This window comes from Prorops nasuta, unplaced genomic scaffold (genome assembly GCF_024137725.1).
Source record: "Prorops nasuta isolate Cenicafe-Biocafe unplaced genomic scaffold, Cenicafe_Pnas_1.2 PNAS00009, whole genome shotgun sequence".
Classification (NCBI taxonomy): domain Eukaryota; kingdom Metazoa; phylum Arthropoda; class Insecta; order Hymenoptera; family Bethylidae; genus Prorops; species Prorops nasuta.
In genome coordinates, this window is record NW_027116806.1 from 5027213 (window position 1) to 5048551 (window position 21339).

The 21339-nt window shown below is 39.0% G+C and overlaps 5 protein-coding genes across 5 annotated transcripts; 2 read left to right on the forward strand and 3 right to left on the reverse strand.

Annotated features, from left to right (window-relative positions):
- Positions 1 to 624: 624 nt before the first annotated feature.
- LOC136776401 (allergen Api m 6.03 / Api m 6.04-like) lies at positions 625 to 1242 on the reverse strand. The gene is made up of 2 exons (XM_066731903.1): positions 1115 to 1242; positions 625 to 997 (listed from the first exon to the last, which is right to left on the reverse strand). Exons 1-2 carry the CDS (start codon positions 1191 to 1193, stop codon positions 753 to 755), a joined length of 324 nt encoding a protein of 107 aa, XP_066588000.1. The 5' UTR covers positions 1194 to 1242; the 3' UTR covers positions 625 to 752.
- Positions 1243 to 1473: 231 nt separating this feature from the next.
- Positions 1474 to 11031, reverse strand: LOC136776316 (tetratricopeptide repeat protein 14 homolog). Its single transcript, XM_066731742.1, has 14 exons — positions 9973 to 11031; positions 9705 to 9895; positions 9434 to 9558; positions 9278 to 9354; positions 9077 to 9199; positions 8218 to 8432; positions 6085 to 6225; positions 5806 to 5997; positions 5024 to 5714; positions 4641 to 4942; positions 4279 to 4448; positions 4049 to 4175; positions 2650 to 3970; positions 1474 to 2418 (listed from the first exon to the last, which is right to left on the reverse strand). Exons 1-14 carry the CDS (start codon positions 10021 to 10023, stop codon positions 2299 to 2301), a joined length of 3846 nt encoding a protein of 1281 aa, XP_066587839.1. The 5' UTR covers positions 10024 to 11031; the 3' UTR covers positions 1474 to 2298.
- A 576-nt stretch (positions 11032 to 11607) lies between these two features.
- Positions 11608 to 13224, reverse strand: LOC136776264 (mannose-P-dolichol utilization defect 1 protein homolog). Its single transcript, XM_066731663.1, has 5 exons — positions 13002 to 13224; positions 12702 to 12767; positions 12512 to 12644; positions 12239 to 12443; positions 11608 to 12128 (listed from the first exon to the last, which is right to left on the reverse strand). Exons 1-5 carry the CDS (start codon positions 13087 to 13089, stop codon positions 11880 to 11882), a joined length of 741 nt encoding a protein of 246 aa, XP_066587760.1. The 5' UTR covers positions 13090 to 13224; the 3' UTR covers positions 11608 to 11879.
- Positions 13225 to 14405: 1181 nt separating this feature from the next.
- On the forward strand, positions 14406 to 18791 carry LOC136776198 (tubulin glycylase 3A-like). The gene is made up of 14 exons (XM_066731579.1): positions 14406 to 14798; positions 14874 to 15065; positions 15122 to 15328; positions 15438 to 15658; positions 15717 to 15844; positions 15923 to 16196; positions 16306 to 16522; positions 16627 to 16717; positions 17086 to 17256; positions 17340 to 17593; positions 17655 to 17851; positions 17923 to 18216; positions 18261 to 18455; positions 18555 to 18791. Exons 1-14 carry the CDS (start codon positions 14762 to 14764, stop codon positions 18789 to 18791), a joined length of 2715 nt encoding a protein of 904 aa, XP_066587676.1. The 5' UTR covers positions 14406 to 14761.
- Positions 18792 to 18887: 96 nt separating this feature from the next.
- Positions 18888 to 20704, forward strand: LOC136776262 (uncharacterized). The gene is made up of 2 exons (XM_066731659.1): positions 18888 to 19616; positions 19729 to 20704. The coding sequence occupies exons 1-2, from the start codon at positions 19524 to 19526 to the stop codon at positions 20686 to 20688; spliced, it is 1053 nt and encodes a 350-aa protein (XP_066587756.1). The 5' UTR covers positions 18888 to 19523; the 3' UTR covers positions 20689 to 20704.
- The last annotated feature ends 635 nt before the right edge of the window (positions 20705 to 21339 follow it).

A 21339-nucleotide genomic window follows, 5' to 3' on the forward strand; every position in this document is an offset into this window, starting at 1 on the left:
TCTGATGCACAGCGTACCAACTTGCTTTATATCTTCATCTTGTGATTTATCATTTTTCGCTGGTAATAAAAAACATCGTTCGATCCCTCCAGTTCTATACGCTAATAATAATGGTACGTTATCTCAATACCTTTATTGTTCACGAGGAATGCATAAATGTGAAATAAGAAATTGCGGATGGGAAGTTTTGCGGGTGTCAGCACAGTGAACCGGAAGTGAGCGTGCGTCCTGTGAACCGGATACAAACATTAGAGGTTAGCGGGCGGTCCTCTCTCGTTAGGACTCAAGTTGCCAGTCGGACAACGTGTGGTGGTTGCCGGACAAAGCTCTTCTAATTGTCCCCATCAACGACGAAGAATAGACCGCGGACCTGCCGCTGACAATTTCATTTGTAATTTACATAAGGCTTATTAAAATCACAATGGCAGGAAGCCTTGCGCTCAGCGATGAATTTCGTCGAATCTTCTTTGATCGTCGCACCGACCTTCTCTTTTCTCTTCCTCTTTTTACTACCAGCCTCAACCGCTTTCAATTAACTAGCTCAAACCGCCTAATTAATTTTATCCTTGTTAAAACACTGGATCATGGCACGTATAGTCATCCATTGTTTCAACGCTGTCCGGTTTAACTAATTTATTGGTTTATCAAGAGTAATACAATTTTATGCTTACTTAGCGGTTATTCGATAATACTTGGTCAAAATACATTTGCAGAAAAGGTCCCATAGAATAGTCGATTATTTGTACCGTCTTTTAGTGCTTAACGCGAGGACAGTGAGTTTGTAAAATGCAGGATTGTTCGTATTCGTCGAATGCGTAGCCTTCCGTGCAAATACAGCCGTTTACGCAAACTTTGCTTCTTGGGCAAGGAATATCATCCCACTGATCCATATTTTGACAGGTTCTTTGACATTCTGGACTAGCATCGCATTCACTGTAAACTTCATTCTCGCCGCAAGTCATGGTATAGTCGAAATTATCAGGATCGATCCAGTTGCCTTATAAAAAAAAACACACAGATTTCTTCATTCTAACTGATAGTCTAACCAGATTAAAATTAGTCACGTAGTGTGGCTAAATGATTCGATACAGTAGCGCATAGATGTGTTACTTACCGTCATTGTCATCGTCGGGTCTAACTGGAAAGACGCTGCTTACCAAAAGCACAACGGAAAACACAAAAATATTCCTCATCCTCGACAATAAAGCGATGAAAACGAATGCAGGCACCGCATTGCTGGCATACTTTAAATACTCACAATTGTTTAAGATATAAAACTGGAATAATTCTACCAACGTGTTTTTATCGTTTCGCCAAATGCTAATGCGCTTGTCTCGCAAAAATTTGCATGTTATGAATCGTCCAGATTAAAATTGAAGAAATAAATTACTCGATAGCTGAAATCTAAATTTCAATCGTTTGGTGCGGGAAAAAATTAACACAAAACAAAAAGAAAGCAATGGGAAGTTTTTGTTGCACACATGTATTTATGCATTTTCAATTGTACAGCAGAACTAGTTTACATTTAACATAGATAATGGTCGTACTAATTAATTATACCTATATTATAATTAGAGCAATATTATGGTTTAAAGTATTGGTAAGTTAAAGAGAGGCTAACATATTGCTAGATAGACGAGACGGCCATTTCATAAGAAACTCGGAAAACCACAAAGTCTCTAAATTCAATCATAATTATTACTACAGAAATTACTATCATTGACAAAGATTCTTGCAATGTAAAGTATCTTAAATATAAAATGAACATTTCCAAACTCACTTGGACACACGAAAAAAATTTGGCTTATATAATCGATGATAACGAAACTCGTCGTTCACCACCAATGGGGATAAACGCGCTCCGTCAGGAAAACACGAATACTTTAATGATTGCGTGTGGTATGTTAGATTAGAATGCAATCACCCCGAGTATGATACAGAAAAAGAGATAAGCTCGAAACACCGAAGAGCCAAAACAAGCCAGATAAGTGTTTTACACATAAATTAAAACACCGCCATGAGGTTTTTCTCTTTCATATTACTAAAATTCTCCTTTTTACTTGATTTCCTATTCTCGCTTTAAATGTCTTTTGAGCATTAAGTATCGAGGTGCTCTTGTATGAAAAAAGTAAAAAAAAAAAGAAAAAGTATGATAGTCAAGCTTTGTAAAGTTCTTGTTCGACTAGGAAAGGTGTATGGATTGTTTCTCACGTGAAGCTGAAGGATTCGCTGCAAGGCCGAAGAAGAGAAGGGGAAAGCGACGATATCGCAGATGTAGGAGTAGAAGCAATGGTTTTTCTACCAAGTCTTAGCTGCAATGGCTCTCTGCATTAAGACATTCTTGCTTCGCTGCTTCATGCGCTCAATGAAGAACTCCTTGCCAACCAGATTATCGTCGACAGGTCCAACCTCTCCACACTAGCAACAAACACGAGTTAGTCGGTTCCTGGCATGCGCTAGTTCTCCACTGTCACGTCGTCTGATTAACATTTTCTTGCGATCATTAGCATTTGTTATAACAAGCTGATCCCATCAATGATCAGAAGAAGAAATGCATCAATGATCGTTGGTTTTTCGCCGTGCGTCATCAATGTATTCGATATATCCTAACGATAGCCCTTTCACATAGAGTCTACGAACCTAACCAACCTTGTTAGTTGTGTCTCCCCCCTCTCCCTCTCCCCACCTCTCTCCATAGTCATCGTCATCGCGCTCCTCGCCCTCGCTGAGAGGTCCATCTTGCCTCTTGTTAGGGGGAACACTAGCACCACCTCCACCTTGCTGCTGCTGTTGCTGTGGTTGATCCCCTCCGTCATCACCCTCGAGCATCTTGTTTATCTTCTCTTTAGCTTCGTCCACCTTTCTCATTGGATCCGGCGAGTAGCTCCTGTCGCTATACCGATCCCTCGATTGAGCCCTCCTATCCCTGAAGTCCCGTCGATCCCGGAAGTCACGAAATCCTTGTTTGTTCCCATGAAAGAATCTACCGCCACGGTTTCCTCTTCCTCGGCCACCTCCTCGGTTCTGGAATCCGCCTCCTCGCCTGTTACCGAACCTATTGTTGTGTTGCTGGTAATTATTAAAGCGATTTCTATTCTGGAAATTACCACCACCGCGGTGATTAGGGTTATTAAAGTTCTGGAATCTCGGCTTGTAATATGTGCCGCGATTATTGTACGGTCTGAATTGTCTTTTGCGATAGTAGCCACGGTCGTTCGACCTGCTACGACTCCTGCTTCTTGAGTATGATTTAGAACGTGATCTTGAGCGTGATCTGCTGTAAGTTCCGGATGGGGAACGGCTGTACTTGCGCTCGTAGCTTCCCGATCGTCGATTTGAGTACGACCTGGATCTTGACCTCCGAGCAGACCGAGATCTCGATGTTCCGGAACTCGACACGCTGCGAGACCGACTTCTGGAACGTTTTATAGGTCGCTCTCTGCTCATTCTTTTAGGCATTCCAGTCCTGCCCGTGGAATCTCGTTTCCTGGGTGTCTGCCTGTGATGCCTCTCGTTATCGCTATCCGAATCCGTCCTAGGACCTTTGATTTGATTCTTGCCTTGTGGCGGTGGACGCGGTGGCTCTGGCGGATGCTGACCAGGCTGTCCAATCGGTTGAAACTTTCCGCCCAAATTTCCAAATTTGTTTGGCGTCGATTGAGAGGATACGGGATCTTTGTATGATTGGAACTTATTTTGTGGCTGTGGAGTTGGATATTTCACGGTTGCCTGCTTAGACATTGGCGATTCTTTAGGCATAGACGGCGGACCTTGCATTGACTGAGATTGTTGCGCTCTTTTTTCCACAAGTTCTCGTTGCATTTGTTTGCGTATATTCAACGACTTCTCCAAAGCCGCTCGCTGCAGTTTCTCCTCGATTTCATTGTCATCGTCTTCGTCACTATCCAAGTTAGTTCGCTTTGAGGGCTCGGATATATCTTGCCACTTCTGTGGCACTACGTCCTTTTGCCTAAATAAATCAAGGTTTTAATTTTAAGTTAAGAATCAATAGGAATAATGTTGATGAAGATCGATAAACGATCGTTACCTAGCAGCTTGCACAGCCTTCCATTTGGCATTTAACGCTACAGTATCCAAGGGAGGTAATTTCGGCTCTGAATGCATCATTTGAGGATCTTGATCAAACATGTCGTTCAGTGGTTTTCTTTGTATTTCTGTGAGTAATGGCAAACATCAGATACATCGAAACCATAAACTATAATGATTTGTAGAAGCCATAAAAGGCGGCTGAGGCAAAAGAAAGTAATTGCTTCTTACCCTTGCGTTGGTGGGCGGTTAAAGGTACTCTGGCCTCGCGTTCGTGATATGCTTTTGAGGCTTCGTCCCTCTCTCTTTCTCTGCGTAATTCTTCTTCTCTACGCGAGCTCTCCGCTAATTTCTCAGCGTTGCTAAGAGGGGAAGGTATGTCATTATACTGTGCTACATACCTATTAAATATAAAAAATCAATAAAGCATAATTATGCTACATTGTGCAAGCTCCCCAAGTGCTAAGGGTCATATTTACAAAAAAAAAAAAAAAAAAAAAAATCAGTTTGGAAAATTAAGAATAATCAACAAAACTAGCAACATAATTTTAACGTAGACATGGTTCAGTAAATCTATTCGTAATATAGCAAACCTTTTCAGAACTGCTGTTTCTTTCTCAACCTTTGCGTAGTAAGCACTTAATTTGGACTCGAGTTGCTCTAGATCGGGAAGGGAGGATTTCTTTAAAGCTTCCAAATCACGCTCCAATTTATCCTTGTTTTTACGCTTCTTGCGTTCTTCCTTCTTCTTCTTTTTCCTACTTTTCTTATCCTCCTTGTCCTTCTCTTTACCCTTCTTCTCCTTCTTCTTCTTTTTCTTTAACTTGTCACTCTCTGAATGCTTCTTCTCCTTCTCGCGTTTCCATCTAGCTGTTTCCTCCAAGAACTTCCTCACCTTTAAAAAAAGTTCCAGTTTAAACAAGATATTCAATATGTATATTACAATTTGACAGAAAAAACCTTTATATTAAAATACCTTATCTTCATAATCAGAATCGTCTTTCGTCTGCTCCAAAAATTTACGAATTTTGATTTCGTTTTCGTCCATTTTAGCATTAGCGACGTATTGCGGGGGAGCAATTACATCATGCGCTGTGGAGGCAGCAGCGGGAGGATTATTATATTGTGCCATTCGCTTACTAAGAGGCGAGAGAGAGCCACGGTGATCTTTCTTGTGCTTCCTTTTACGATTTGGTGATCGAGAAGCGGATCGGGAACTCCCAGAAGAGGATGAACTGCTCGAATCAGAACTGGAGGAACTCGAGGAACCACTAGAGGACGAGCTTGAGCTCGAGCTCCAGCGTTGCCTCTTTTTGGATCTTGATTTTCTCTCCTTTTTACGCTTTTTCTTGTCTTTTTTAACCTCGCCATTATCATTGTCAGCCTCGAAGGGCTTGAACGTTTCCAATGGATTCAACGAAGAGGACATTGTCTTAGTTTTTATATAGTCGATAGAGCTCCTCGCTTCCTCGTGATAAGGAGCGATTGAAAGACAATTCTCGTAAGCTTTCTGTGCCTCTTCGTACTTTTTCTCGTCCTCGTAGCTTCGTCCTAACGCTACTAAAGTTTCTGCCATATATTTTCTCGCGTTGGCGTGCGATTGATTCAGCTCCAAAGCTTTCTCAAAGTCTTCAATCGCTTTCTTGAAACTTCCACTGTTCGCATATCTTAACACACACAAATAAAAAGAAAATATTAAAAAACAAAAGAAATTATTTGATTCTCACATATTAAATAGTAGTAGCTTTTTTCACTTACAGTGCTCCACGTGCTACCAAACCTTCCACGTTTCTAGGATCAACGGTCAATGCCTTATTCAAACACTGGAAAGCTTCAGAGTGTCTGCCAGCTTTAAAATGATCTATACCGTCGGCTACACTTCGAAACGCCCACTTCCTTGCTTGTGCTCGTCTCAATTCAGTTGCGTACTCATTCGGTGGGAACTTCTCTCTTCAAAAGAAAAAATCAAGCACTTACAAAGCATGAAAAATTAATCGACCTACCGAGACATTATCTCATTAGTCAGTGTAAGCCTACCTCAATCCTACCATATTAGAGTGATTTTCTTGACCAAGTCCTATCAGGTCGCATAGATATTTAATGTTGTTGGGATTGTTGAATCCTGTACTATTCTCCAACAGTTTTTCATAACTCTGTCCTTTGTTGTCCAATGCTTTCCTATATCACATAGAAAAATCTAGGGTTAAACAAATGAAACGATCACAATGACCTTCGACGATTATATATACATGTACATATGTATAGAGAGAGAGAGAGAGAAAGAGAGAGAGAGAGAGAGAACCAAGGCTGCTTCGTTAACGGTAAAACCAAAGACTCGATAAAATCCTGATGACCATAATATTAATATCTCATTATAGACTGCTCCTTTAATTTGTTCATTTCATCATTATCCCACAATTCATCATCCTTTTCTCCTTCCATGTGCATTTTATTATTAAACTTAAAGCATAATTCCTTGTACACTATACCTGAATGACTCATTGGAATACTCTCTTCGATCTTCATGATCTATTCTATGATACGACCCTATTTTCAAAAATTGTTATGCTACGCATTCCTTGTTAGCCTTGGTTATCATTGTAATCGTGGATAGTGTGGGAGGACATGGCGATCAATTTTTCTGTTTAGATTCAATCGTAATCTGCATTTGTACCGTTAACAAGCAGTTGGGCTCTCAAACAGGAATGCGGTGCAAAAGGTTGGCATTGTTTTATTGCGAATTTCTTATAGTTCATACTTTACTATGGTACACAACCTTCATTATTTATTGAAACTCGTCTCTCACCTTTCACGTACCGCTAAGACGTGTAATTTGGTTTTTATTTTTTCTAGATGTTTTTCTATCGTGTTTGTAATCGGAGGTATTTTTCAACTTAAAAGCACACAAATTATCATCGACAAAGGATGATACGGTTTTATTAGTTTTTTTCGATATATTTAGTTTTTTTTTGGTGCGATAAAACAAATTGCATAGCCCTAGGATAGGTCGGGAGCCACGCCTGAATACATTATATATCTTCCAAGTTCACCAAAAAAATGTATTTATAATATATTTTTAGATGTAGTACATTGGCCTGTTTTGCATTTTGTGGTGTCAATTTGAACATGACATCAGTTATTTTTAGAATATTTTTTTATATTTGTCAATACAAGCTGTAAGTTTAAATGAGGCATTATTATGACAAAGCGCAATTCTTTTGAGGCTTAAAGGTAAAAAGGTTCAGGCGATTAAGGCTATTTGTTATTTGGTCTCTAATTCAATAGTAACATTAATGAAGTTATATAGACATTGACGATTCGACGTGGCAAAGAAGTTCAGGGCCAACTAGAAAATATTGGCCTTCTCTAGTAAATACACTTATCTTTAGCAAGAGACCAAACAACTTTAAATCGTTTTTATACCTACCGTCTGCTGAACTCACTCGAAAGGCCCCAACGCTCAACGTCTCCCATACTGGAAAGTCAACCTCAAAAGACATTCATGTCATTTGGTGCCATTATCTGGCTGGTGCTTCAAGTATAACATATCACAAACGTAGATACAATATGTGCACAACAGAGCCAAGGCAACCAATTTGTTCAAGGTTTATCATTTTGTATCACATTATAAATTCATCATCATACTATCAACTTTTTATGTAACAGAGAATGTTCTGGCACCTAAATTCATAAAAATGTGTCAGAGGAATCAAATCTGATTTACCTTCATTTGGTTAGTATCGCAGTACTGCCATTACAGTTTCAAGTCTCTTTTCCCACATCAGATTCCTTACCTCGTGATCACTCGATTAAGAATACACAATAAAAAAATAAAAGAAAATACAGATCTAAGTTGTCTAAACGCGATTTCTATGAAATGAATCCTAAAAGTCAATCTATTGATTAGGCTGAACAGTCCATGTATCCCGAGTATAGCAAGTGCTTTAATAACCAAATAACGTAGAACGAGATCATTACCGCAGTGTTTCTCGAAAGTGCAATAGACGCGTGTAACATAAAGTGAAAAAGGCGAATTAAGATCGAGATTAATGCTCTTCCATTAAATTGCGGTGGATTGTAAGACAATCCTATGTTGCAATACACATTGTGACCGCATAAGTTAGTAAGGCATAAAAACATGAATAAGAGCCAAATAGACAGGAGACTTACTTGTAAGCTTCTGGTAGATCGTCTGAATGAATAAGGCCCATAGGTGGGTGCGAAGATTGACCTTCACGTGGTGCTTCGTTCATTACAGCGACAACTCGTTCCGCTTCTACGTTAACTTCACTCACTAGGACGCAGACGAGATCATTTGCCATGAAGCCTCTTGTCACACCTTTCTTGTCCACTGCTGGCACTGTGGCCGTGTTCAATATAAGTGCCTGAAAGATTTTATTCCATCCATTAAAAAAGTTCTTTTTGCTTCCTCATCTTCCTTCTTGAAAACGTTCAAAATATAAAGGGTGTTTCACCTAGAGGTTTTTAAGTTAGGTAAAGAAATACTCCAAATGTTTAAGGGGCAATTTTTTGGTTTGATAAAAGCTCTTTATTTCATGAATCAATTTCTTTCCAAAAGTTATTTCTTTTAATATTTTAAAGTTATTAATATTTTTCAATAGATTCTTATATTTCTATTAGCTCATCTCCAGTTTTCCAAATTATTATACTAATGTACTATTTAACCCAAAATTTATGAGATATTTAAGTTGGGAACTATACATAGGTATTGGTTTAGCTGAAATAGTGCGCTAAACACAATACTTCAAATCCAAATATCTCGAAAATTCTTAGATCAAATGCTACATTGATATAGTATTTTGTACACCTCCTGATATAATCTAAAAAATAAGCAATCAAAAATATCGGACCTCAATTAAAAAGAAATAAAAACCTTCTGACTATCACTAAAATATTGATTCCTAAAATAATGAGTATTTTAAAACCAAACATATTCTTTTTAAAACATTTGAAAATTTCTAAAACTAACAAAGGTGAAACACCCTATACACATAGTTTTTTTATATACCTTAACACCCAAGTCTGTAACTACTCTGGGACAATCACTGCAGTTGCAGAGAATTTTAAGAAGTAGCCCAGCTGCACTTTTACCCATAACTTGCGCATAAATAACATCTCCGATAATTAAATTCTGAAAAAATAAATTTATTTAACAAAAAATAAAATTTATTTATTTCTTTAAAAAGTATATTTTAAAAATAGCGTATACCTCCAAGAAGTTACGTATACGTTGTGATTTTTCCATTGTGACGAAAGAATCAAGTCCTGGCATTGTAGCATAAAATTCTGCAAGCAATTTTTTCTTAATACTGGATTAACAAGCAATCACATATAACAGATGGACTAATTTCACAATAGAATTTACCTTCATCCCCTAACTCTTGCTTGATAGGTTCAATAGTCTTCCCCAAATTAGATTTATCATAAAGAGCATCTGCTTTTTTAGCAAGAAACTGTTGAAGTTTCAACCTTTTTCCCCTATCTGTAAAGCTGGAAGTTGATAGATTGATGAATTAAGAATCCAGTTGTTTGCACCTTGCATTTAAAAATAATGAGTAGCAGGTTGAAGAGAAGGCTTGAATTAAAAAGAGGGGGAGGAGGAAGCAGAAGCAGAAGCATATTTCAGAAGAGCATACCTAAGGGTTTTCTGTCGTTGTTGATAAATTTCAAAACTAGGCTCCTTGAGATTAAGCATGGCCAATTCATTCTCATTGCGATCACCTTCCCACACTTTCTGCAGTTGCTGACCATGGTAGTTCAATGCCTGCGCCACAAGGCGCGCGTCCATTGACTCCATTTCAGATTCTGCTCTATCTAACCTGTAAGACTAGGAAAATTGGATGGTTCGAATCACCTTTCGAGTTAAATGGACCTCTAGAATGTCCAAAATGTATTTAATAATACCCTAACGCAAGTCTCTCTTCTTATCCTATCATTGAGAGACACTGCATGCATACAAAAGCCTTTCTGTCAGCCAACAATGGGTCCAAGCAAGGCTCGTTACCAAATATTTTAGTGAATCAATTCCTCCTAGCTCAGCCTCAACCATAAAATTCCAATCGCAGGCAAAAGCGCTCTAATGCCACCCTTTATAGTTGATAAGAAGAAAAACTTTAGACTTCGAGCTCAATTGCAATATTCACCGACCAAACTGACAATCTTGCCAGTTAAACCTATTTATATATTCTCTGTATTTACTCCATAAGAGAATATATGTATACATATATTCTCTTTTTACCTTCCGTACATATATAACGACGATAATTTTCCAGAAATCATCCAGTTTTATCATTAACGATTATTACAGGTCCAACCAAGGCTCATTATAAAACACATTATTAATTTTCTGCCAATTGTCGGGTAAAATCTTTCTAATCTCGTCGCCCTTAACGTTGATAAGCAGAAAAGCTGCAAAATTAAAGCTCAACGCGCCGGAAACTGACCGAATTGGCACTTTTCCTAGAAATGTGTATATGTATATATACATATATATACATATACGAATATATAAATATCAGTGTTACATACGCTCCCTTTGTACACCTTCTAATAAGACGATTATTCTTCACAAATCGTCCACTTTCTTTTTCAAGTGGAATCGTGTCCAGCGAAGGTTTATACCGAGTACTTTAGCGATTAATTCGGCGCTGTATTGATTTTGCATCAGTGAAAAGAAAATTACCTTCTATATATAAGGACGACAAAATTCCAGAAATCGTCCAATCTCTGTATTAATGAGAACAGGCTCCAACCAGGACTGATTAAGGAATAGCTTATTATTAGCGAAAGAATTATTATCTGGCGATATATCTGATTTACGATCGGTAGAAGGAAAATAGTGGTTGGAGAAAGCCGGACGATATGACGCTCACATGCCGGCCATTTTCTCACCGAGTCGCTCTCGTGGACGAAGATGCGCCGTGCCTTATATTTTTTCTCTCTCTCCGTCTTAATTCTTCGTGATAGCACTCACCTTTTAATTTAAAAAATTCCGTTCCCTCGATAGGATAATGTTTTTCAGTAAATCTCGTTGCACGGCATGCGTAGAGTCGCTGGATAACAAACAATTGCGTGGCAAATTCAAGCTACTGACGCTCACTCGAGGCGAGAGCACGATTTTGCCCGGGGACGCTAAACCGGAAGTACTTGGCCGACAGGGACGAGAAAACGCGGGACGCAAGCGCGCGCCCAACAAATACATCACTGCGCTGGTCAAACTTTCTTTTAATAAACCGATTTAAACGTTTTAACGGTCGATCTTTTACTTCCGGTTCTATGACGAAACTCATTGTTACTGAAATTTATGAAACACAATGTGCTCCTTATATTTCAGATACCGTAGACAGTGTAGTACTACCCCAAAAGCCACAAATTTCGGTAATTGACGAAACTTTTATTCCCTGTATCGTAACGCTTTATTTTAGAATTTGGACAAATATTGTCGCGACATGATTTTTATCCTTAAAATAGAAAGACAAATGCGCTCTTACACTTTCATCCTTAAAAATTACCTTTACCAGTTTTTACAATAAACTTAACTCCTTAACAATGCTTCATTTATTCTTTAAATGCTAATGTACAAAAACAATTTTCGATATATACATTAATGATCAAAGAATTCTTTTTCTTAAATAATTATCTCTTAGTTTTGGAATGAGATAATAGATAAATATTTAGAAAAAAAAAAATATTTTGTTATCCAGTCAATTATGACATGCATTATTAAATTTTCTTTTGAAATTTTATAACAATGAAAAGAATCTACGTTTAATCATTCCTTTCCTAAAAAATATTTTTTCTCTTTAAATAACTTATTGGGACTTTTTGCTTTCTTTCGTCAAAGATTTCTTTGGAATGGCATGCCAGTAATAGAGTAACTGGCCTGCTATCACAGCATTGGCTGAAGTTGAACAGATATACATAAGTATCATTGTTTTGTCCCCAGTTTCTTGGATAGATGTAAATATTCTTGCCAGGGATCCAAAGAACAACATAAAGCATGTTGCTGCCGATAGCTGCCCAGTGCTTCCATTAGAATAATTTGTATATGCCTGCATTAACTGCAACAAAAATTTACAAACTGTTATTTTATTTACATTGAAAATTTAAGAATCTTGTATAGATAAGAGATGTAAAAGAAAAACAAATAGGGTAATAAATATATATTAACCTTGCTGATAAGAATAATGGGAATATTCATAGCTTGACAAGACCAAAGTATATTGACAGGAATAAGCTCACGCATTGCGGCATATGTAACTGCTAAATAAACTCCAAAGAATGCAGCTGCTTGGTTAGAATTTCCTGAATAATGCATAACCAGAACAGCTATGGCTAGTGTCTGTAATCCTAAGAATATTCCATCTCCCCAAGAGCTGAAAATAATTGTAACAAGTACAGCTTCTAATTAGGATAGAAATTGTAAGAATCGTTACATAATTACCTGAATGGAAAGCCACTGATAAAACTATAAGACACCATAGACGTAATGGCAAATAAGTCTAGCAATACACTATAGACATTAATTCCTTTGCTGCTTTTATTCTGTAAAAGTTTCGCTACTTGGGGTACTTTAACTGAAATATTACAATGATAATAAATATGATCATAAAGTACAGAGTATTAATTCTTACCAAGCAATGAACCACTGATAATTGCTATTCCAAGGGCTTTGCTCAAGGTTGATTTAAAACATTCTCCTGTAACATCATCAATGGTTTTAATATTTGTAATTTTGGGCTTGAAAAATATGCTCTTAACAAAATCCATTTTAATCTTTCCCTTTATCGACGTTTTCAAAACCCCAACTTGAAAACAAAATCTTTCGATTGTCCGTTGTTTAAGTTTGTAACTGTATAGTATTTGCATAAAAACTGTCCTTAAATATTGTTACTGTAGAGGCAAAAAAATAGTAAAGTAGCCTGTGCATTTACCATGGAGAAAATCGTATTTCTCGAAATATTGTTCCAAGCAATTTTCCGTTAATAAAAAAAGAGCGGCCTGTCTCAAGAATTTCGTCATTTTTTTCAATCTTACTTTATGCTACACAGTTAAATAAACTTCTTCCTCGTTAATTGCACTCCGGTTTCTTAAGAACTGGCAGGCTTCTTCCAAAGAGATTACTTGTCATTCACGTGCATATTCTACTCACACAAGTAACGAAGCGGAGTAGACTGCATTATCCACAGTACACCTATTCTTCTCATTCACGTGTGCGTGGAAGCGGAAATTAAAAGCGCGAAAATTCAAACGGATGGAACAACATGAAGTATCTACTCTCAACTTCATTCGATAATACGCGATAGGAAAATGTTTCCAATCCTTTCCATAAAATCAACAACTTCAATCACACTCGCAATATTTCGTCGAAATTATTAAGCCAAACCTCCGAATATCCGTCAAAATTCTTTAGTAAACGTATATAAAAAAAAACTACAAAAATATTTATCGAATGATCATTTTCAAAAATTATATGCATCGTCTTACAATTCTTCCAGTTTGTATCTAATGGTTAGTTAACGAGATCCCCTGTCCCACCAAAGATTTAATAATTCCCATCAAGTTCTTTTCCAATTTACCAGATGATCAGAATTGGACAGAAAAATACTTCTCAGTAACAGCAGCGAGGCATAAAAACGCTCGATTTGCAACAAGCGAGATTCGTAGATTTAATTGGGGTTCGAATAAGGAAAATAGAAGGTGAGATAGTGTTATCGCTTGAAGATAGAGGAAGCTGTCCTAAATAAAATCTGAAAGTAAGAGCAAGAAATTAGTGTGAAGTGAAAAGGTTTATTTTAGATAATCGATAATCGATGGACAATCTGGTATTTCCTAAGCTGCTAAATGGATGGAAGGGAGCTGGCAGAAAAGTAAATTTCTTATGGGTACAAAAGATTTGTAAGCTTGCAGCATTGCGCAAAGCAATGACTTCCAAAATATCGTTAAATCGACACTTTTAAGAAATGATAGCTCCAAGTAATCATTTTTGTATCTCGAATGATCTTTTATTCTTCGACCTATCATCAATTCTGCAGGTATCAAAATAATCGCTCGAAGATATCATTTCCTATATAGAATTTCAAAACATTTTCTTATCAATTTGAAACGCGCTGCTCTGGGCAAGTTTGATTATAGGTATTATCTCTCTGTGTGTGTGTGTGTGTGTGTGTGTGAAATTCAGGTGATTTTCCTGCAGAGGTGCCTGGTACGATTTAGGCAGTCTTGGCCAGCGTAGTACCATTCAGAGTTCTATTCTGGAATTGCGATTCTTATCCTGGTATTCGTAGGCGCGCCTGCGAAATTCCGTTTTCCACCTTCCACCTTCCCTCCGCGGTGACCTCGGACGTTTTCCTTCAGTCCTGGCCTAGTTCTTCCCCGGGTCACCTGCTCGTGACTGCCCGAACCAGACCAAAATACACGAGGACTCCACGTGATTTTAACCATCTACGAGCTGCCTAAGTTAAAACAATAAATGTTCCCAAAATGTAAGCAAGTCCACTCGTTCGTAAACAAACGTACGTCCTTCAGTGTTAAGCGCAGTGTGCTTATGACAAATTCACGAACCAATGGGAGAACTCTCGAATGAGAGCAATAAGGAAAAATAAGCTTAGTTCGTTCTTATCTGATTTCGGTAGAATTTTCACCTCGCACAGTTCATAGTCTCGCAGTTTTAGGACGTGTAATTGTAATAACAATGGATACGCTGTACCGGGTGAAAAATTGCATTGCAGGTGAGAGAATCAAATTCGAATTGGAAGAGGAGGGTATAACGATGCAGAGTCCTTGAAGAAAATTGCGCTTTGCAGAAAACTACATGAACGCCCAAGATGAAGTCGCAACGAACGTTCTCCAGTCGCCCAAGGACGATGCGGATGTCGAAAAGAAAACGGAACAGAAAGAAAATAGGGAAAAGCAGGAAAGTGGAGGAATACCGGAAGTTGTCGAGACCAGCTTGAAGGCCGAACCGTCAGTGGAAGTCCCTTCAGTCTCCGAAGATGGTACGAAATTAAAACAATTAAAATTAAACTCGATCATTTTGGAACAATTGTCTCAGGTGAGAAAAATCCGGAGGTGGACCTAGAGAAATTGGAGGCGGAATTACCACCGACGCTGCAGGAGCGTTTCCTGCGAATTAAAGAATTGGTGAAGGAAGCCATAAGTGCTCATAAAACTTTTATGATCTACGGGAGATCTAGGGTTATACGTGATTGCTTGCTCAAGAGGGGTTGGATCGAGAAATATTTTAGGAAACCTTCGCCAGGTACTCGTGTCTCGGAGAACTATTCAATTTATTTTTATCGAAAAATGCAGTGTCATCAATTTTCTACCTTCTACTGAGATAGATCGATAAAATTTCCTTTTCCTTACAGCCGACCAACATCTGACCTTGGACACCAATCCTGTGACACTACTGGCTGGTATTGGAGACCTTACGGATTTGCAGAGCGAGCGTCAATTAATTTCCAGATTTCTGACCAATCACACGGTGGATTTTTTGTGGAACACTGGGTCGGATTGGCCTGGCTGGCCAGCTCAGGATAACAAAACAACTCTCTTTAACAGATACTGTCGTGCATCCTTCACCTCCAAGGTAATTATTACGTTTTCCACTGCTATAGTCATTCGTTCTTTACCATCTCGCTTTTTAGATTGGTCTGTGTGTCAATCTCAGACAGATGCACTGGCATTACGAACAAAATATATCCAACACTTTGTTTCCAAGATGTTACAATCTTTGCCAGCCAGACCAGCTTCACGCTTTTATGGAAGATTACAGGTAAATGAGAAGCTTCTCTTAAATTATTTTTTATGTTTCGTGTAAGAGGATCTACATACTGTAAAAATACCTCGTTAGATTTACAGCCTGTTTGGGGCTGTTAAAATGGTTAGTGGACAAGACGAACAGCGAGGGTGAGGAAGCAGCAAGATCTCAAACTGGCACCGTACCTGTAAAGGCGTTAGATTTTGCCATAAAAAGATGCAGCGATTTCATTGGCCAACAAGTCCACGAAGACATCGACCAAGAAGCCGAAAGAATCTGGTCCTATCAGTGGGACCAATTCCTCGGTTGGTACTACAAAATCATTCAAGGTCAATCGGTTTTCGTCCACAACAATGTGCCCTTTCATGTGAGCAAGTAATACGGTCTCTTCACAATTATGAATTAACGCAAAATGTATTTAATTACTGTAAAAGAACAATTAATAATTGCTCATTTGTAAATTATCCAAAAAGCAGAAATATTTCTTAGCTTCGAGACACATCTTGAAGAAAATGAAGAGCTACTGGCCCCAGCTGGACATGGATGGTATCATGAACGTGTGGATCCTCAAGCCAGGAAACAAAAGTCGTGGGAGGGGAATAGTCATGATGAATCGGTTGGAGGATGTCCTGGCTAAAATCAGTCCTACCAACAAGGCTCAGGATTTGAGATACGTCGTTCAGAAATACATTGGTGTGTGGTTTCGTCTCATGTATACTATATAATGCATAATATGTGATTGCTCTGAATTTTTCACTAGAATTATTAACGTCCTTTTATTTTTGCTTCTCCTTCAGAAAGGCCACTTTTAATATACAACACCAAATTCGACATAAGGCAGTGGTTCATCGTGACGTGTGCCCAGCCCTTGACATTATGGATGTATAGGTATTTCCTGGATAAACTTTATAGCAAGATGCTAGAAGTCTGAATTGCAAATTGGGTTAATTATTAGCCCATGCTTTACGTGTCATTAATGCATTCATCCTTATCATGCGATGCTCGCTCATAAGCTTTCACGACAACTCTCTATTAATAATACACGACCCAATTTTCTTCCAGAGGCCAAACTTGTCCCACGTAACTTCTAATTTCTCGAAACTTTGCCTCTTAAGTCGAAACTCGGCTGAAATTATTCTCACGCTCTTAATAGAAAGCCACGAATAAACTATTAGTCGCTATATAAATTCTATCCTATATAAATCTTAACACTATACCATTTCCATCAATAACAACAATTGTGGGGGGATTTTTAGGGAGAGCTATTTGCGATTCTGCTCCCAAAAATTCACATTGGGAAATTTTCACGAGTCGATTCACCTTTGCAATCACGCTATCCAATATAAATATAAAAACAGTGCCGATCGAGATCCAGCACTGCCAGAGGACAACATGTGGGATTCGACCACATTCAAGGAATTCCTCAAGTTTGTATTTGCACAATTGCCATAATGTATTCTCTCTTGTGGCAAAACTATAATTGACCAGTGTAAATATACGAAACAATTAGAAAACAGGGGCACGACGATGTTTGGGACGAGATGATTTATCCAGGAATGAAACAAGGTTTAGTAGGATCACTTTTGGCCAGTCAGGAAGCCATGGATAGAAGAAAGTGCAGTTTCGAGTTGTATGGTGCTGATTTTATGGTGATGGATGATTTTTCCGTTTGGCTGATAGAGATCAATAGCCATCCTGATATGAGCTACTCCAGCAGTGTCACCACAAGATTGTGCAAGCAGGTCATGGAGGATACCGTAAAAGGTAAAAGCTTGGCTCCTTAATATGTTTAAATTCGATAAAAAATTACAAAAAAAAATTGCAGTCATCGTAGACTACCGAGATGACAAAACTGCGAACACTGGTCTCTTCGAATTGGTTTATAAGCAAAAAATGCCAACTTGTCAGCCATATTTGGGAGCAGCCCTCTGTATCCAGGGTACGAGGATCGCCACTGGCGAAAGAAGGTCCATGACCAATCTTCAAGATCCTAGAGCCAGCTTGCTCAGTAAATCTCCAACAGTGAGTACTGGAAAATAAAAGGAACCGTGAGGAGTATTTCAATTAAAATGGTTGAATAATTGCTTAAATAGGCCATCATAACCAAGAAGAAACCGATGAATCAGGCTCACATAGGACCGATGATCGTGGATTTGTTGGAAGAGATAGAACTGCAGTTGGATAAAGCTTACTACGAATACTTCGAAACTGCATCGTCGAAATTTCGCCAAGCACTGCCAGCCACTGCCCCGGCCAAAAGCTCCAAGATATCGACACTCTTGGAAAAACCGACTATGCTGACAAAGGGAACATCCGCGATTCAGCTGAACTCGAAGAATCCACCACCAGCTGATCAGGTAAACTCTGGAGGAATTTTCAAAAAATTAGTTCGTGTCTATAATTTGTTAAAATGTTGAAGAATAAATCGAAGACCAAGGGTAGCGTAAAACCTACCCAGAAAATATTGAAAAAGCCTCGAACTTCAACGGTTCGACCGGTCGTCAAACCGCAGCAAGTTTCCCCCTCCAAGCAGCAACCGATAATTTCAAAAATTATGGCCTTTCAACAACAGTCCACTAGTGTTACATCGAAATCTAGTAAAATGGCGAAACAGAACGAGGACAAGGTATATATATATATATATATATATATATACAAAGTCATAGGTATAAGAAAGATCGAATTGGAGATAATTGTTTGGTAAATTGTTCGTTGGATGGATCAGATAATAAATACCGCGATACGGGAGGCTGCCAAAAAATATAAGAGAACCGCGACGATACAGCCCCAGGTTCAAGTGTCGTCCGTGCCATTACTGCCCGCGTCTCAAGGCAAACTTTACCGTCCAATCCCGGAAAAGAACAAAACTCGCAGTTATCCGAAAAAACAAACCTTCCAAAAAAAGACCAAAGTTCTCGCTGAAATACCTGATATTTATGCCATAGGTCTTGGCTTATCGTAAGTATGCGTAAAACTTGAAATAATTGTCTTTGTATGAAGCACTAATGTCAGTGTTAATGTTTTGAATCTCAGGTGATATAAATAACGCGATGCGATGGAAGCTGCTGGAAAATAAAATAAACCTAGCGGTGTCATTCGGAATTTCGTCCTTGCGATTCGATTCGTGCGGACTGGTGATAAAAATTCGTTCGGAGGAGGAAAGGACGTATGCGAGAAATGGTGAAAAAAACGCATGAATTTGCCCCTCGACCTTTCTACCAAGGTTTCGAATGAAAAGCTGATTGTTCGTGGAAAGGAAGAAACGAATAAAACGACCCAAAAAGGCAAATCTGACGAAAAAACGAAGCGGAGTCCTCGATGACGTCACCTACCCCACACACGTCACTATTTCTAAAGGAGGGATTCGTTGGAAAAAAAAAGCACGCTTATATGAATGTGTTACGCTAAATCGACTCTCGCTTGTTAAAAAAACAACAATCTATTCTTGTCTAAGTAAATAAAAATAAACCTGACGCAAACTTCAGAAATGTCTCGCTCGATAATTTCAAGGACCGTGCGCGATACTCGTCAAAATTCACTCGAGTCAAGTTCAACATCAAAATTTAACGTGTTTCCCCTTCGACAAAATTTTTCGACCGTTTAATTTGCACTTTTAGGCACAATCTGAAGAAAATTTGAGAAACGGAGAATCTTGCTTTTCTTTTCGGACAGTAATAATTGATTTTTAGGCAAAATGGCTGAAGCGAAATTTGTAACCAGATCCGGATTCTTCCTGGACGACGATAACGAGGTTGGACGTTATCCGGAGGATTCTTTGGGATTCTTGGTAAAGCATTAACGATGAAAAGCGAGCGAAGCGAAACTGCAAAGTTATCAAAATTATTGAACATAGAGCTGTAAGAATGATTTATCGCGACCTTTCTATTTTAATGATCTAGAACGGGGTAGAGGAGGGTACGGACGAAGAGACAGATTTTCTGGGACGATTCGACAGCGTCAGCAGCGTGAACAGCGACGACGTGGGCATTTGGCAGGAAGCAATGAGAAGCACGAGACCGGAAGAAGAATTCTCCAGAGACCCTCGGGGTTTCTGGAAGGTGGAAGCTTCGGGTGCATGGAGAACTTCGATCGAGTCGCCCGATTCAATCGTTGACCCTGACGAAGGAGCGGCCTTGAAGAAATCAATACCGCAACGCGACGGTCCTTGGGCCGGAAGGAGCGAGGACACGACGGAATGGATGGTGAGAGAGCGTAGCAGCACCGAGGAATGCGTCCCCCTAAAATTCAATTTCAACGACCAATCTTCGACCGAGAGTTTCGGCTCTCCAGAGCGAATCGCCAGGGTGCAGAATAATCCGCGTTCCTTGAAAATAAGACTGCTGCCCAAAGGACTGTTCGGCCACAGGACGCTGAAGAGTTTGACGAGACAGTCGAAGAGAAAGATTTTGAGGGAGGGGGGAGAGAAGAGTAGGCACGATCAGGGTGCTTGCAGCAGTTCCTCATTGATCGACTCAAAGGCCCCAGAAGTGGAGCAAACCAATAAAGAAAATATTCCCGACGTTACGGCGACGAAGGGTAAACAGCTGTTGAGAAATGTGGAGGATATAATCGATTCCATGGAGACTAATTCCCTGCTGAACTTGGTGTCACGAGAGAGCAGGAAAAACCTTAGAACGCCGTTCACGTTGCAGACCAGTGACAATCGACCGATGGCACAGGGTGGCAACAACAGACTGGCGGAAGTGGTGAAACCGAAATTCAGGAACCGCCAGCTGGAGAGATGCCTCGACGAGGCTATGAGAAGGGCCTTGAAGAGATACGTCCATCGCTGCGATACTTGGGAAAGCCTCGTTCTACCCGTGGATCCCCCTAGGAAAAGAAGAAAAATTTTAGATTGATCGGGGACCAGTCACCTTTGACCCCCGCGCACCATTGATCATATATACCCGCAATAATACATGATAAAAATGTTTTATAAAAAATCGAAAAATGAAAGATTAAAATACGAGAAAATAAATAAACAATTTTTCGCACTTGACATAGTCGTTTAATTATGATTTCTAGTGATTGGCAGAGTATTATTGATTTGCACCGAGTTTAATTTGGACCGTAGTAATGCAACTGTTGTTCGAAAATAGAAGTGGTAGCTTCGAAGGAATTTGAGTGCTTTAAACTCATTATTTTGTTAAATCAATAGGCGAAAAGTCGGTGTCGGAGAAGCTTATCAGGCCAGGCCAGCAATTGAATGGCCGTGCTGCAGGCTCGAGATAGAGGTAACGGAAACTGATAAGAAGTAGCTAGATAGGATCCATGACATTTCCAGACGATAGTGGCAAGAGAAAATGCGTAACATATTTTGATTTCGTTGTGAAAAATAAATGAAAGCTGATTATCAATACTCTCGCTCTATCTATAGACAGGCCTTTTCCAAAAATTTTCAAGTCGACGTAACCTGCACAGTTTACTTTTTGGTCGAAATTTTCCTTTCTTCAAATTTTATCGTTAATAATACACCGTCTCCATGTTCACCAGCATGGATTTCAAATCTC

Excerpts from the sequence above, each read along its gene's own strand:
- LOC136776262 (XM_066731659.1), top strand. The coding sequence starts at position 19,524 with ATGGCTGAAGCGAAATTTGTAACCAGATCCGGATTCTTCCTGGACGAC. Across the intron at positions 19,617-19,728 it reads AGGATTCTTTGGGATTCTTG|AACGGGGTAGAGGAGGGTAC; the intron begins GTAAAGCATTAA and ends TTAATGATCTAG.
- LOC136776401 (XM_066731903.1), bottom strand. The coding sequence starts at position 1,193 with ATGAGGAATATTTTTGTGTTTTCCGTTGTGCTTTTGGTAAGCAGCGTC. Across the intron at positions 998-1,114 it reads ACCCGACGATGACAATGACG|GCAACTGGATCGATCCTGAT; the intron begins GTAAGTAACACA and ends TTTTTTTATAAG.
- LOC136776264 (XM_066731663.1), bottom strand. The coding sequence starts at position 13,089 with ATGACGAAATTCTTGAGACAGGCCGCTCTTTTTTTATTAACGGAAAAT. Across the intron at positions 12,768-13,001 it reads GAAATACGATTTTCTCCATG|GAGAATGTTTTAAATCAACC; the intron begins GTAAATGCACAG and ends ATGATGTTACAG. Across the intron at positions 12,645-12,701 it reads TATCAGTGGTTCATTGCTTG|TTAAAGTACCCCAAGTAGCG; the intron begins GTAAGAATTAAT and ends GTAATATTTCAG.
- LOC136776316 (XM_066731742.1), bottom strand. The coding sequence starts at position 10,023 with ATGCATGCAGTGTCTCTCAATGATAGGATAAGAAGAGAGACTTGCGTT. Across the intron at positions 9,559-9,704 it reads CAACGACAGAAAACCCTTAG|CTTTACAGATAGGGGAAAAA; the intron begins GTATGCTCTTCT and ends ATCAACTTCCAG. Across the intron at positions 3,971-4,048 it reads AAGGCTGTGCAAGCTGCTAG|GCAAAAGGACGTAGTGCCAC; the intron begins GTAACGATCGTT and ends TGATTTATTTAG.
- LOC136776198 (XM_066731579.1), top strand. The coding sequence starts at position 14,762 with ATGGATACGCTGTACCGGGTGAAAAATTGCATTGCAG. Across the intron at positions 15,845-15,922 it reads GCTTTTATGGAAGATTACAG|ATTTACAGCCTGTTTGGGGC; the intron begins GTAAATGAGAAG and ends ATACCTCGTTAG. Across the intron at positions 18,217-18,260 it reads GAGGAATTTTCAAAAAATTA|ACCAAGGGTAGCGTAAAACC; the intron begins GTTCGTGTCTAT and ends AATAAATCGAAG.